Source organism: Pseudonaja textilis, chromosome Z (genome assembly GCF_049901715.1).
Source record: "Pseudonaja textilis isolate UNSWEBS1 chromosome Z, rPseTex1.2, whole genome shotgun sequence".
In the NCBI taxonomy this organism is placed as follows: domain Eukaryota; kingdom Metazoa; phylum Chordata; class Lepidosauria; order Squamata; family Elapidae; genus Pseudonaja; species Pseudonaja textilis.
Genome location: NC_142008.1, coordinates 129,083,457 through 129,099,076, shown reverse-complemented (window position 1 = coordinate 129,099,076; position 15,620 = coordinate 129,083,457). Strand labels below are relative to the sequence as shown.

The window sequence follows — 15,620 nt, the reverse complement described above, 5'->3', positions numbered from 1 at the left end:
CTTCTCTCTGAAGAGCTGAAGAAGCCTCTTGGATGAGAAGCAAAATGTCTTCAAAGAAAAACCATAAAATCCAGTTGCCTCTTGAAAAAAAACACCTTTAGGACGGGATAATATAGGTAGCCCTTAACTTATGACCACAACTGAGCCCCAAATTTCTGTTACTAAGTGAGACAGTTACATAAGTTTTGCCCCAATGTAGGACCTTTCTTGTCACCGTTGTTAAATGAATCACTGCAGCTGTGAAGTTAGTAATATGGTTGCTAAGTGAATCTGACTTCTCTACGGACTTTGCTCATCAGAAAGTCGCAAAAGGGGATCACAGGACTGTGGGACACTGCAAATAAATGCTAGTTGCCAAGCAATTGAAATTTGATCATATGATTAGGAGGAATGCTACAGAAATCATAAGGATGATAAATGGTCATGCTGTTCTAACTTTGAACAGTCAGTAAATGAATGGTTGTAGGTCAAGGATTACAGGTAAGAACAAATTTATATTAACTTCCTAGAACTCCACATTCTCTTCCCTTTCTAGCTACCAATTAGGTCAGTTTCATCCAGGATGTTTCCAGGACTTAAAAGCACTGGAATCTACCAATACATTGTTCCCATAGTCTTCCTTTATAAGTCAGAAGTCAAGCAGAAATATTGGTTATCTTGCTTTTAGCCTTACAACTTAAAAAAAGAGCTATTTTGCTATCCTGACCAATAATAGACAAACATGGATGAAAATGGGTAGATTCCTCCTTCATACTAAGCTGTGGTTTGATTTAGCCAGTTGTACAGGCCACAGAAGTTGGGCTTGCAAAAAATGTTAAGCCATAAACCAGGACCTTACTACTGACATGCTCTGAACAGCAGATCAAGGGTCATCTTCCAAAAGTGGACAATGAGGGGATCCAGTTTGGGGGCAGATTTCAAAGGTTTTGAGGGTTTCCCAACCTTGGCAACTTTAAGAAGAATGGACTACAAATCCCAGAATTCTCCAACCACTGCGTCCGGTCCTTTAAAGAAGCTCTTGAGCTTCCAAAATTCTTAGACCAACTTTCCCCAACCTGATGTTCTCCAGACAGACTTCAACTTCTAAAATGTTTAATCAGCAATGGCAAAAATACTTCAAGATCATTAATATTGTCTTGAATACTTTGAAGAAACTCCTCTGGTTGGCTAGATTTTGCCCAGTGGGGTGTGCCCAGCCTCTCTTTGTAGACAAGGAATGCTCAAAGTTTCATTTTGATAAAACCAGATCTTAACAAGATGGCTGTGACCAGAGGTGCCATTACAGTTTCCAATAGTCCTTGTTTGTGATCCACCTAGAGCAGTTTTTTCAGCCTTGGCAACTTCCAAATATGTGACTTCAAGTACCAGAAAGTTCTTCAATGGCCATGTTGGCTGAGGAATTCTGGGAGTTGAAGTCCACACACCTGGAAGTGCTCAAGATTGGGAAATGTTGATCTAGAACCACTGTCTCCATTTTCCTGCATACCCCAATGGCATAGCGGATTATCCCTTTTTTGTTGGCAGCTTCTGTTGCCTCTTTAAATGTGGTGCTTCTGTCATTGGAGATGCCATCCGTCAGAACAATGAGCAGTTTCTTGCTGTGAGGACGCATGCCACGATTTGCTGTGAAGACCTCTTCTCTGTAAAGAGAACCACATCTGTGTGGGTCTATAAGGCACATCAGAGACTTTTCCCTCCCTCCCTCCTTCCCTTCTCTGGTACTCACACCACATAGACAATAGCAGATGGAGTGAAGGTTTGTCCTTTGAAACGTCCTAAATTGTGGATAAGATCTTTAATCTTCTCTCTAGTGTTGTTATAGGTCGCAAAATCAAAAACAAGTGTGTTTATAGAGGAGTACTGAACCGCAGCAAACTGGGGATGGAAAGAAAAAAAAGATGTTCATATAATACACACACACACGCTGTATACACACATATACTGTATACATACATATCCAGTATATATAAATACTTTTAACATTGTGTAAGACAGGAAATAAACAAGAATACTAGATAATCAAGAGCCAAGGTGGCACAGTAGTCAGAGTGCAGTACTTTCAGCAATTCAAATCTCACCAGGCTCAAGATTGACTCAGCCTTCCATTCTTTCCAAGATCGGTAAAATAGGAACCTAGATTGTTGTGGGCAATAGGCTGACTCTGTAAACTGCTTAGAGGGGGCTGTAAAGCTCTGTGAAGCAGCATATAAGTCTAAGTGCTATTGCTATCACTAACCACCAAAAGCAGACACATCTCAAAATGTAGTCACATTCCCCATCTATCCTCAGAGTTGTCAGAACTACAGCTACTGTTATTTGCATCACACAGTCAGTCTTTGAGATCCAACAAAAATACGATTTATCTCTCTGTGAATTCCACATTAAAATTTTATCTTAGTCCAGTGACAAATCAAGGAAGAATTTCCACTACTGAGTAATTACTTAGCGGCTAAGACTAAAAATATAAGTTCCTTTTTTGTTTAATGTTGACCTAGAGCGCGCGTGTGCGTGCACACACACACACACACACACACACACACACAGATATTTAGTAACTTCCCTGATCCAATGTTTGGTTCTCCTGCACTTATTATGGGAGCTGCAGATCCATAGCAATAGACTTGGGGGAAACTCTAGTAATTTTCTCATAATGATCTCTCACTTTTCTTCCTGCAGCCTGCAATTCTTAAAAATATTACTACAGGTACCATAGTCCTCAACTTGCAACCACAACGGAGCCCAACATTTATGTTGCTAAGTGAGAAATTTGTTAAGTGAGTTCTGCCCCATTTTATGACTTTTCTTGACACGTTTGTTAAGTGAATCACTGCAGTTCTTAAACTAATAACACAGTTGTTAAGTGAATCTGGCTTCCCCCATTGACTTTGCTTGTCAGAAGGGTCACCAAAGGGGTTCACGTGGCCCTGGGGCACCGCGACCTTCATAAATGCGAACCATTTGTCAAATATTGTTGTCAAATATTCAAATGTAAAACACACGACCATGGGGATGCTGCAAAGATCACAAGTGTGAAAAATGGTCATACGTCACTTTTTTTCAGTGCCATTGTAACTTTGAATGGTTACTAAATGAACTGTTGTAAGCCGAGGACTATCTACATAAGAAAATTAGGTAGTCAATTATTCTCAACCCACCAGAGGTGTTGGACTAATCATTTCCAGGACATAAATGCCAAATATAAAAAGTTGGGGTGGAAAGTCACAGCCATTGTAAGTGGAAAAGAATCAAAGTTGCTCAACAGACCCCAACCTCACACACACACACACACACACACACACACACACACAGAGTTGCACAGAAAGAGCCATGTTTGGAGATTAGACTCTGATAGCTTTGAAAACTACCCTTCTGAGCCAAATTTGGGCTCAGAATGTAACAAAGCAATATTGGGTTGCATAGAGCAGCTCTAAACCAACAGCTGCACAAAGCCAACCTGCAGTTATTCAATAAAGGGGTTGAAACTATCAGCCCCGCATGCCCTCAAATCTTGCTCTCACCTGCACATCTGCCCCAGCCACCGAGTCCATCAGTTTCAGGAAGAAGTTCTTCATGGTGTGGAGGTCAGAGTCTTTAATGCTCCCAGAATCATCGTATAAAATCACAGCATCCACACCAAAGACGCACTCTGGATGGACAAGAAGGAAGAGAGATTGAATAAAAATTAGCATTACCTTGGTTTAGCAAGTTCCCAGACGTTGGTGGGAAAATTTTCTTGGGTTTCCTATATTTGGCATATAAACTAGATAGATGGATGGATGGATGGATGGATGGATGGATGGATGGATGGATGGACGGATAGACAAATATTCTTCACTCATAAAGAAAATTGATCTCTCTACTGGGTAGCAGACTCTAAGGAATTTCCTGTATTAAACCCCTTCTCCCATATGATTACTAGTAGACCTTGAATTATGACCACAGTTGAGCCCAAAGTTTATGTTGCTAAATGGAAATTTGTTAAGTGAGTTTTGCCCCATTTTATGATGTTTCTTGACACGTTTGTTAAGTGAATTGCTGCACTTGTTAAATTTGCGGATGATATCAAGCTAGCACGAATAGCCAACACTCCAGAAGATAGGCTTAAGATACAGAAGGATCTTGATAGACCTGAACATTGGGTGCTAGCTAACAAAATGAAATTCAGTGGTGAAAGAATTAATGTTCTGTATTTAGGGAAGAAAAACAAATTGCACAGGTACAGTATATGTGGTATCTTGTTCAATGGTAGTAACTGTGACAGTGATCTTGGAGTCCTAGTGGACAGCCATTTAAATATGAGCCAGCAGCGTGCAGAAGCTGCCAAAAAAGCCAACACAGTTCTAAGCTACATAAACAGAGGGATAGAAGCAAGTTCATGTGAAGTGTTAATACCATTTTATAATGCCTTGGTAGGGCCACACTTGGAATACCGCATCCAGTTTTGGCTGTCATGGTGTAAAAAAGATGTTGAGACTCTAGAAAGAGTGTGATTAGGGGACTGGAGGCCAAAACATATGATTGGTTGCAGAAATTGGGTATGTCTAGATTAATGAAAGGAAGGACTAGGGGTGACATGATAGCAGTATTCCAATATCTCAGGGGCTGCCACAAAGAAGAGGAAGTCAAGCTATTCTCCAAAGCAACTGAGGGCAGGACAAGAAGCAATGAATGGAAACTAATCAAGGAGAAAAGCAAGTTAGAACTAAGGAGACATTTCCTGACAGATAGAACAATGAATCGGTGGGGGAGAAGGGAGGAGCTTGCGCCGTGACGATACGGTCTGCAATCGAGCTCTTTGATTGCAGCCGATATCTCCGTTACTGGCCGGTCCAAACGGACCTATGCTGTCCCGTAGGGACAGCTATTGTGAAGAGCATACCCTGAGGACTCCGGGGATATCGCAAAATCCCTGGAAGACCCGGGTGAAGCTCTCTTTGCTGGCGGCGGAGAGGCAGCCCCCATGCTGCTGAAGTCGGGGCGGCTCCAGAAAGAACGGGTCTGAGAGAGAGTCTGTCGGTTGGGTGAGAAACTTTTTTTTATTTAATTTTTTGAAGCCTTGAAAGTTCACTCTGATTATTAGAAGAAATCTGTGTGATTTTTTTTTCTTTTGACAAAACTGACTAAGCGGCGTTTTTTTTAAGGGAGACGTCAAAGAGAGAATTTATTTGCTTTTTTTTTTCTTTGCTTCCGGACTTCATTGTTATTTACTGGATAACTGGACTGTTCTTTTTATATTTATATGTTTTATTCTTCCTTTGGATTTTTCATTTTTAGGCTAGAGGCTCCCTTTGTTTATTTTTTTTTATTCTTTTTGCCTTTATATGTTTGTGTATTCCTTGCCGGCTTTTCTTTTTTTTTATGCTGTTCAGAGAGGAGGGGGGAAAGTGAGAACTAAGAAACTTTGTAACACTGCCAACTAGAGGCTTGGAAACATTTTATTTGAACTGGAAAAAGACGAAGTACTTCTTCTCAAGGACATCTTCTGATAAGATAGAGGAAAGCGCTCTGTAGAATATTATTACAGGTGTCTTTCTGGATATTTATGGCTTAGCTTTGAAGCTTGTGGGAAAGAGAAGGGAGTCATAATTAGAGCCTTGGACAATTAAATAGAGTGCAGTGTATTGCTGCTTACTTTCTTTTTTTTAATTCTTTTTTTTAGTTCCGCCACCCCCTCCACCAGCATCAAAGTCTTTATTTTTAAGTTTGATTTATTTGCAAAGGGAAGCCTCTGAATTTTTTTTATTTTTATTTTATTTTATTTTACTTTATTTTTTCTCCTTTCTATTTGGACTTTGCTTTTCTTTTTAATATATATCAATGGACTATTTCTTTTTTCTTTTTTCAATTGAGATTTTTTTTTGGGCTGGATTAAGGTGTGGAATTTGAAGAAATTTATTCTTCTTGTTTTTTGTTTTGTTTTTTCTCTCTTTTTCTCTTTTCTTTCTTTTTGGCTTTGGCCTTGTTTATTATTATTATTACTGGGTTTTTATTTTTATTTTTACTTTCTTTTGTGGATTATTTTTTTAATTGGATTAAGGTCAGGAAGAATTTGAAGAATTTTTTCTTTTTTTCTCTTTTTTTTTGCTCTTTTCCTTTTTCTTTTTCATGTTTTTCTTCTTTTTCCTTCATTATTGATTCTTTTTTATTATTGGCCTTTTTATTTTGGATTATAATTGGCTACTCTTTTTGGATTAAAATTTGAAAGAACTGGAAGAGCTGGAACCATTTAAAATGAGTAAGAAACTTATATCTTCGGGTGCCTCTATGTCTACTTCTGCCTCCCCACCATCTGGACAGCGTTCAATTCAGACAATGTTAAAGCAAGATAAAGAAAAAGAACAAGAAAGAGCATCTTTTCAGATGATTATGCAAGGAATTCAAGATCTTAAGATAAAAATAGATACCATTGAACAAAGAACAGGGAGGACGGAGGAAAAAGTGGAAAGTATTCAACAGATGATGGTAAAATATGAGGAGAGACTTCAAAAAGTCGAAGAAGGGGGCAAACGAAGAGAGGAGAAGATTGGAAATATTGATAATAGACTAACAGTGATTGAACAAGAAAAAAGTGGGATGTTGAAGTGGGAGTTGGATAGATCAGAATTCTATCTCAGATTTCAAAATATAGAAGAAGAAAAAGGACAAGATTTGGCTGCGATAATGGTAGGAATCTTGGCGGATGCGTTGGAGATAACAGAAGAGAAGATGATGGATGGAATAGATGAGATATATCGAGTTTTTACAAGATATGCGATGAAAAATAATCTGCCCAGAGAAGTCCATATTAGATTTACTAAAAAATCCATGAAGACACAAATATTACAAGTGGCAAGAGAGAAGATATTGAAATACAAAGGTAAAGAAATTTTGGTTTAAAACAAATACCTAGAAGAGTGAGAGAGATGAGAAGAGAATATCGATTCCTGACCAAAATGTTATTGAAAAAGGAGGTGACTTACAGATGGCTGATCCCAGAAGGATTGATGTTTACGTGGCAGGAACAGAGACATAGAATTGATTCAATTGAGAAAGCAGAACTGTTCTACAGAAGTTTTTGGAGGAGAGAAGTAGAGGCAGAAAAGGAGGTTCCATTAACTGAATCCCAAGAGGAACAAATGGAGATTGGAAAAGAAGAAGGTGCAGTAGGTGGACAAGTGGATATTAAAGACCAGCGTGAATCAAGACCCACGAGAGTGGTTAAATCTAAATATAAAATATAATCATGGAAGAAAAAAAACTGATTACAATGAATATAAATGGACTGAATTCAGCTGCTAAGAGAAGGAAGACTTTCCATAAATTAAGGAAACTAAAGTTTGATATAATTTGTCTACAAGAAGTACATATTAAAAAGCAACATGAACAATTGTTATTACAACCAAAATTAGGGAAATTGTTTACCTCTTTGACTCAATGTAAGAAAAGAGGGGTGGTCTTATATATTAAAGAGGCTATCCCAGCAAAAATGATTTATACAGATGAAGATGAGAGAATATTAATGGTGGAAATAATGGACAATAATAGAAAGATACTTTTGACTGCAATTTATGCCCCGAATGATAAACAGGAAGAATTCTATAAAAATTACATACCAAGATGGCTGGACTGGACTATGCTAATATAATTATGATGGGAGACTTTAATGGAATTGTGGATAATAAACTTGATTATATTGCAACAGCAGCAAAGTATAATAGAAAAACTCTTCCTAAATCTTTTTTTTAAAATGATAGATGAATTAACCTTAAAAGACATATGGAGAGAAAGAAATATTAAACTTAAGCAATATACGTTTTATTCAAATAGACATTTATCATGGTCCAGACTTGACATGATTTGGATCTCAACAGACTTAATATCTAGTATTCAAGAAGTAAATATTGAAACAAGTACTTGGGCTGATCATAACCCATTGACAATTAAATGGAAGGGACAAAAAAAAAGATCGAGATGGACATTAAACAATACTATTTTAAAGGAGAAAGAATTTATACAATGGATGGAGAAAGAATTGGCTTTTTTTTTTAAAGAGAATAGAAAAGAAGACACTTCAATACAGAATGTTTGGGATACAATGAAGGCTTATGCTAGAGGCTTGATAATAGACTATACAAGAAAAAGAATATTAGGAAAAGGCAAGCTTTCAAAGCCTTGGAGGATGAATATAAAAGACTCGAAAAAGAACTGCAGAAAATACCACAGAAAAAAGACGTCAAATTGAAACTGGATATAACTAAACATAAAATGGACTTAATAGAGAAAGAAGAACTGGCACAGAAAATTAGGAATGCTAAACAGAATTATTTTGAAGATGCAAATAAGCCAGGTAGATGGCTAGCATATAAGTTGAGAAAGGAGAAAGAGTCGAGGAAAATATTGCAGTTAATAGATGACCAAGGTAAAACTTGTCATGGCAGCAAAGAGAAAAAGAAATTATTTATGATTTTTACAAACATTTGTATAAGAAAGAAGATATTGATGAGGAGAAAGTTAAACAATACCTGCAGAATGCAAATCTACCTAAGATACCTAAAGAGATTGAAGAAATGTTAGAAAGCAATATAACAATGATGGAGTTAAGCCAAGCACTTAAGAAACAAAATAATGGAAAGGCACCAGGTCCAGATGGGTTTCCTGTAGAATTTTATAAAACCTTTCCAGAATCACTGTGTATTCCACTGTTAGAAGTTATGAATGAAGTTATGTTAAAAAAGATAATACCTAAAACATGGTCAGAGGCTTATATTACATTTATTTCAAAAGAGGAGGCGGACCTACTTCAAATCAAGAATTATAGACCGATTTCCTTATTAAATGCAGATTATAAAATTTTTGCTTCAATATTAGCAGAAAGACTTAAAAAGTATCTGAATAACTTTATCCACCCAGATCAAAATGGGTTTCTGCCAAAGCGACAAATTAGAGACAATATGAGAGTAATTCTGGACACCTTGGAATATTATGAGGCGCATCCTGAAAAGCAAATGGCTTTGATATTTTTAGATGCTCAAAAGGCATTTGATAATGTAAATTGGAGATTTATGTTACTTTTAATGGAACAGATGGGCTTTGCTAGAAGATTTATTCAAGCAATAGAAGCAATTTACAATGAACAAACAGCTAAGGTAATGATGGAGGGAGAATTTACAGATCCTATTAATATAAGAAAAGGCACAAGACAAGGTTGTCCTCTTTCTCCCTTGTTATTTGTATTGACTTTGGAAGTGTTGAATAGAAATATCAGAGAAGATAAAACTATAAAAGGAATGAAAATTAAAAGGAAGAATTTAAACTACAAGCTTTTGCAGATGACCTAGTCTTTATCTTGAAGACCCTATAGAAACAGCCTTGAAGCTGTTGGAAAAGATAGAGGCATATGGGGAGGTGGCCGGTCTGAAAATAAACAAAGATAAAACAAAGATTTTGTCAAAGAATATGTTGCTGAGACAAAGAGAAGAACTGGCAGAATTGTTAAAAATTCAAGTTACAAATAAGGTTAAGTATTTGGGGATATATTTGACGCCAAGATGTAGTACATTAAAGGAGAATAATTATATTAAACTTAAACAACAGATAGCCCAAGATTTGAAAAAAATGGGAAAACCTACAATTGTCATTAATAGGAAGGATTTCAACAATTAAGATGAACATTCTACCCAGAATTTTATTTTGTTTCAAACAATACCAATTAGGCTTGGAAAAGAATATTTTGAGGATTTAAATAAAATTGTTTTGAAGTATATATGGCAAGGCAAGAAAGCAAGGATAAAGTTGAAGCTTTTACAGGATGCTAGATCTAGAGGAGGGTTTGGCCTGCCTAATTGGGAGTTGTACTACCAAGCTGCAAATTTGATGTGGGTTAAAGAATGGATAACATTAAGGAAAACTAGATTGTTGACATTAGAAGGTCATGATTTGTTGTTGGGTTGGTATGCTTTTTTATGGTATAAGGGAACCAAAACACAGGGGTATTTTAGAAGACATTATATACGGGAGTCTCTGTGGTTAAATTGGGAGAAGACAAAAAAACAATGTTATTTGAAAATTCCAGTTTGGTTATCGACGATAGAAGCGCTTTTCTTACCCTATAATCTATAAAAAGGAACAAACAGTTAGCTATGGGGAATTACTAGATGAAAAGGGTGAACTTAAATCGATGCAAAAATTAGAGGAACAAGGTATACAGATGAATTGGTTTTCATATCTGCAAATACATTCAAAGTATTATGAGGATTCCAAAGCAGAGGGATTTTATGATAAACAAACTGATTTAGATAAGATTTTGATGGGTACTGATGAAAAGGTGATTAAAAATTATATGGTTACTTATTGGAAATTAAGCTGGAGGAAGAACAAGTTAAAGAAACTATGATTGCTTGGGGGAGGAATTTTGGATATGGGATTGATTTAGAGAAATGGCAGAAATTATGGTTGCAAAATTATAAAATGACAATGTCTACAGCCTTTAAAGAAAATTTGTATAAGATGTTTTACAGGTGGCATTTTCCCGACAAGGATAGCAAGAATGTTCAAGAACAAACCGAAAAATGCTGGAAATGTCATCAGAAACCTGGTTCATACTACCATATGTGGTGGACTTGTGAGGATGCTAGAAAATATTGGACTAAAATCCACATGTGGTTGGAAAAAATGACAAAGAAGCACATAGACTTGAAACCGGAGCTTTTTTTATTGGGAATCTTACCAGATGTTTATAGTAAAGAGCTGAAATATTTGATTGTAAATGTATTGATCATGGCTAGGATTGTATTTGCAAAAATTGGAAAAATGAGAAAATTCCATTGCAGGAAGAAGTCATAAAGAAAATATTGGAATGTGCTGAGATGAGTAGATTGACTTTTGAAATCAGAGAGCAAGAAGATAAACAATTTTATATAGTTTGGGATCTTTTCTATCAACGGTTGAATGATGAAATACAAAAATAGAAATGTTAGACAACAAGGAATAATATTGATTTCATTTTTCTTTTCTCTTTTTTGGTATTGGATATTATATTTATATAATAGTTTTCTGTTTCTTTTTTTTTTTCTTATTTAGGATAGAATTGGCACGATTATATGATTTGTTTTAGAATAAATTACTTAAAATATAGTTATCTCACAAAGGCATGATCGAATAAAAGTTTAGTCAAACTTCTTTTTTTAATAGTGATATTATGATTTATAAGTTTGTGTTGACAATAAGAGTTATTATATAAGGTAATTGTAATTGTGACTATGAGATGAGTGCACAAAACTGATGAACCAACCGACTCACTGTTTGTATATAAATATGGGGGAGCTGATGTTTTTATGTTTTGTCTGTTTGTTTGTATGTTAAAAAACAATAAAAACTTTTATAAAAAAAAACAAACAATGAATCAGTGGAGCAACTTGCCTCCAGAAGTTGTGAATGCTCCAACACTGGAAGTTTTAAAGAAGATGTTGGATAACCATTTGTCTTGAAATGGTATATAGGGCTTCCTGCCTAAGCAGGAACTAAACAGGTTGAACTAGAAGATCTCCAAGATCCCTTCAAATTCTGTTATTCTATTCTAGGAATACCGTTGTTAAGTGAATCTGGCTTTTCCCATTGACTTTGCATGTCAGAAGATTGCAAAAGGGGATCACGTGACCCCAGGATATTGAAATTGTCATAAATATGAACCAGTTGTCAAGCATCCAAATGTAAATCACATGACCATGGGGATGCTGCAACGGTCAGAATTGTGAAAAATGGTCATAAGTCCCTTTTTCAGTGCTGTTGTAACTTTGAATGGTCACTAAGTGAACTGTTGTAAGTCGAGGACTACCTCAACACTTTCACAGTTATGATTGTTGCAGCATCCCCATGGTCAAAATTCAAATACTTGGCAACTGACTCATATTTAGGATGGTTACAGTATCCCGGGATCAGGTGATCCCCTTGCAATCTTTTGGCAAGCAAAGTCAATGGAGAAGCCAGATTCACTTAACAACCACGTTAATAACTTAACAACTGCAGTGATTCATTTAACAACTGTGACAAGAAAGTTCATAAATGGGGCAAAACTCACTAAACAACTGTGTCACTTAGGAACAGAAATTTTGGATGCAATTTTTTTTCATAATTTGAGGCTTACCTGTACATCCCAACCTGGATTTTTGTCATGGCTGGCTTCACCAGAAACCAGAGTGAGATAGCTACCTCTGGCAATACAAATTGTGTGTGTCACAAGAGATCACCAATAATTATTTAATGTGCTTATCTTTGGCATTTTTACAGTGAAGGAGAAGAATAATTCCTTGCAAAACTTTTTGCCTTGGCTTTTTGCCTTCTAAGAGAGATGGGTGCCATTTTTATCCTTTCTCATGTAGCAAAGATCTTGGCACAACCTAGCTTTCAAATCTAATGTGCAAATGTGAATTTCTCATCTGACCTTGGAAAGCTGGCTGGATCTCCTTCACATTTCCATCGATGCCATTCATAATATAACACACGCCGTTCAGATAATCAAGTTGCCCACATCTTCGTTCCCAAGTGGGACCACAGGCCTGTGCATAAGAAGAGTCAACACAAATAGCTCTTGTAATCTTCGCAGAGGAAGTATTCAGCAGGTTCTGACCAATTCTGGAGAACGGGTAGCAGAAATTTTGAGTAGTTCGGAAAACCACTTCTGACTGGCTCTGTCCCCATCTATTCTCTGCCTCCCAAGTCCCTGCTGATCAGCTGGGTCTTCTTTTGTTGCCTGACAGGAGAACGGAGCTGGAAAGCAGGTCAGTGGAGTGGGGAGGGAACAGGATTTTGCAGAACCTTCCCCTGGAGTGGGGTGGGAATGGAGATCTTACAGTATCCTTCCCCTGCCACGCCTACCAAGCCACGCCCACCAAGCCACACCACGCCCTCCAAGCCACGTCCACAGAACTGGTAGTAAATTTTTTTGAATCCCACTACTGGGCAGAGCAACAAGAATTATACACCCAGAGCAGGTCAGTCTTTCTAAGCAATGGGCTCATATCCTCTGCAGACCGACATAGATTCTACTAATATTTTTATTGTGTTTAGATTTTCTGTTTTAATTCTACTTCTAACGATTGCTTACCATTATTTTAGATTCAGATGCTTCATCAGCAGCCAATGAAAGACCCAAAGATATTCTAGGAATGACCTTGGTATCTGAAAAGATAGAGAAGAGGATTAGACTAGAAGACCTTCAAAGTCCCTTCCAACTGTTATTCTGATTGTCTCTATTTTACAGACTTATCACTTTCAAACATACACATCTAACCAAGGGAGGCTTTTTAAAGAAATAAATAATATCTCATGATGGATTTTGTTGGTCTTATTTGTGGCTCAAATGCATTCTGTAACTTCGCCTGACTAAGAGATTTTGGAGTAGAAGCAAGGACTCACAGCCACGTGTGTTCTGATGTGCATGACTGTTAGGAGTTGTTCAAATAAAATGCTAGTTACTAAGAATGTATTTTTTAAAAAAGGTTTTACTACCGTATTATATTTCTAATCTATCCAATAACTGGCATTCTGCAAGTTGATTGCAAAGGTAGCAAAAATATATATTAAAAAAATAAAAACAAATAATGAAGTGGGATTAATTAATAGCACAGGGAAGAATCGTAATAATCTTTGTGTCCTACTTCCTGTGAGAGCATCTAGCCTTCCTTATTTTTTGAAATTTATTCTCACTATAAGATTATATTGCAATAATTCCCTGTCTTTGGAGGAGACTGAGAAAATTAAAACTTGGAGTCCTAAAAAAATACAGGTAGTCCTTGAAATACAACAGTTCATTAATGACTGTTTGAAGTTACAGAGGCAATGCAAATAGTGACATGACCGTTTTTCACACTGATGACCACTGCAGCATTGCAATGGTCATGTGATTTACATACAGATGCTTGACATCTAACTCATATTCATGACAGCTGTATTGTTCAACAATCATTTTGCAACCTTCGGACAGGCAAAGTCAATGGGAAACCCAGATTCATTTAACAACCATGTTACTAATTTAACAACGGTAGTGATTCACTTAAGAAATATGGCAGGAAAAGCCGTAAAATGGGACAAATTCACTTAAGAATTTTTTCACGTAACATCATACATTTTGGGCTCAGTTGAGATTGTAAATTGAGGATTACCTCTAATCTCATAAAATATAATCCCTTAGATTAAGTTGGACTGGATTCCAAATCGTAATAATTCATGTTTTTTTTCTTAATCATGGTTTGTTGACAAATCAATATTAACTGGGTTCACAGATGTGCTAATCTATGATATCTACTAGGTTTGTGTAACATGCTAATGAAAATCAAACTATATTATAGTTTAGGGATTTATGTGAACCTAGTAACTTACGTAAAACCAGTTTAAGCTTTCAATGCCAGTGTACTTTAAGAAACTCTCTTTTTATAAAATGAAATGGAAAAAAATCCATACATGAGAAAGTCAAAAATGTATCTCAGCTTGCACTTACTGTTGAAGACAATTGGTTGACACCTCTGTGTATCGTATGAGCATTGGAAAAGGGAACCTGTCCGATTGCCTGCGAGGGGAGCGCTCACTACCAGCCTAAAGGGATGTTAAATAATATTTTTGAATTAATATTTAAATATTATTTTAGAATTAATAGTTGAGACATGCATATCACTTCAAAAAAAAAATCAAGAACCATGTTCTTAACGTAATCAGCTCCATCCTCACCAGGAATTCCCATCGAATTTTGTCTGGACGACGCGATAGCCAAACTGGTCAGCTTCCTCCCCACGGAAAATCACAGGAGCCTCAAAATCGATGAGATTGAAAGCTGAAAAGCCTGGAAGGCCTGCAACAGAGGAAGGCAGCATAGAATCAGCGCTCCCAAGAGCACCTCTGGAGTTTTTTTCTTCAAAAAGGGGCAGGAACATCCCGATGACAGCAATGGAGGTAGGAGAGTGAATTATTCATATGCAGATGAATAATTCAGTGTACAACCAGGATTGGATCAGAACTTCAGTCGCCAGGCGGTCATTAAATAAGTCTTACGAACTCTTTTGCTGCAGTTGTTAAGGAAATCACTGTGGTTGTTAAGTGAATCCAGTTTCCCTCACTGACTTTGCTTGCAGGAAGTCAGCTGGGAAGGCAGGAAATGGCGATCATGTGACCCAGGGGAGCTGCAAGGATCATAAAAATATGCCAGGAGAATTAAGGAAAAAAATTTCCTGACTGTTAGAAGCATTAATAATTGGAACGACTTGCCTTCAGAAGTTGTGAATGTTCCAGCATTGGAGGCTTTTAAGAAGCGACAAGACAACCTGTCTGAAATAGTATGGGGGTTTCCTGACTGAGCTGGGGGTTGGACTAGAAGACCTCCAAGATCCCTTCCAACTCTGTTATTCTGCCAGATGCCAAGCATCCAAATTTTGATTAAGTGGCTGTGACAATACCGTGATAGTCGTAAGTGTGAGGATCAGTTGTACGTCCCTTTTTTCAATGCTGTTGTAACTTCAAATGGTTGCTAAATAAATGGCCCGTAAGTCAAGGATTACCTGTATTGACACTGTAAAAATAGCAAAGGTTGTCTGAAAGCAACAACCCCAAAACAAATTCAGGGCAGAGCCAGCTGAAAAATCAATGCATTGCAT

The 15,620-nt window shown here is 36.9% G+C and overlaps 1 protein-coding gene across 1 annotated transcript in view; it reads right to left on the bottom strand.

The window, feature by feature from the left end:
• The window catches only part of LOC113443746 (integrin alpha-X-like), a 53,013-nt gene extending 38,195 nt beyond the window's left edge, over positions 1–14,818 (bottom strand). Inside the window, exons 1-7 of the mRNA XM_026712164.2 lie at positions 14,701–14,818; positions 14,474–14,568; positions 13,082–13,155; positions 12,419–12,533; positions 3,519–3,646; positions 1,727–1,875; positions 1,487–1,640 (exon numbers count right to left, since the gene is read on the bottom strand). Coding sequence (XP_026567949.2) covers positions 1,487–1,640; positions 1,727–1,875; positions 3,519–3,646; positions 12,419–12,533; positions 13,082–13,084 — 549 coding nt within the window. The 5' untranslated portion in view covers positions 13,085–13,155; positions 14,474–14,568; positions 14,701–14,818. The remainder of the gene's footprint in view (positions 1–1,486; positions 1,641–1,726; positions 1,876–3,518; positions 3,647–12,418; positions 12,534–13,081; positions 13,156–14,473; positions 14,569–14,700) is intronic.
• Positions 14,819–15,620: the final 802 nt, after the last annotated feature.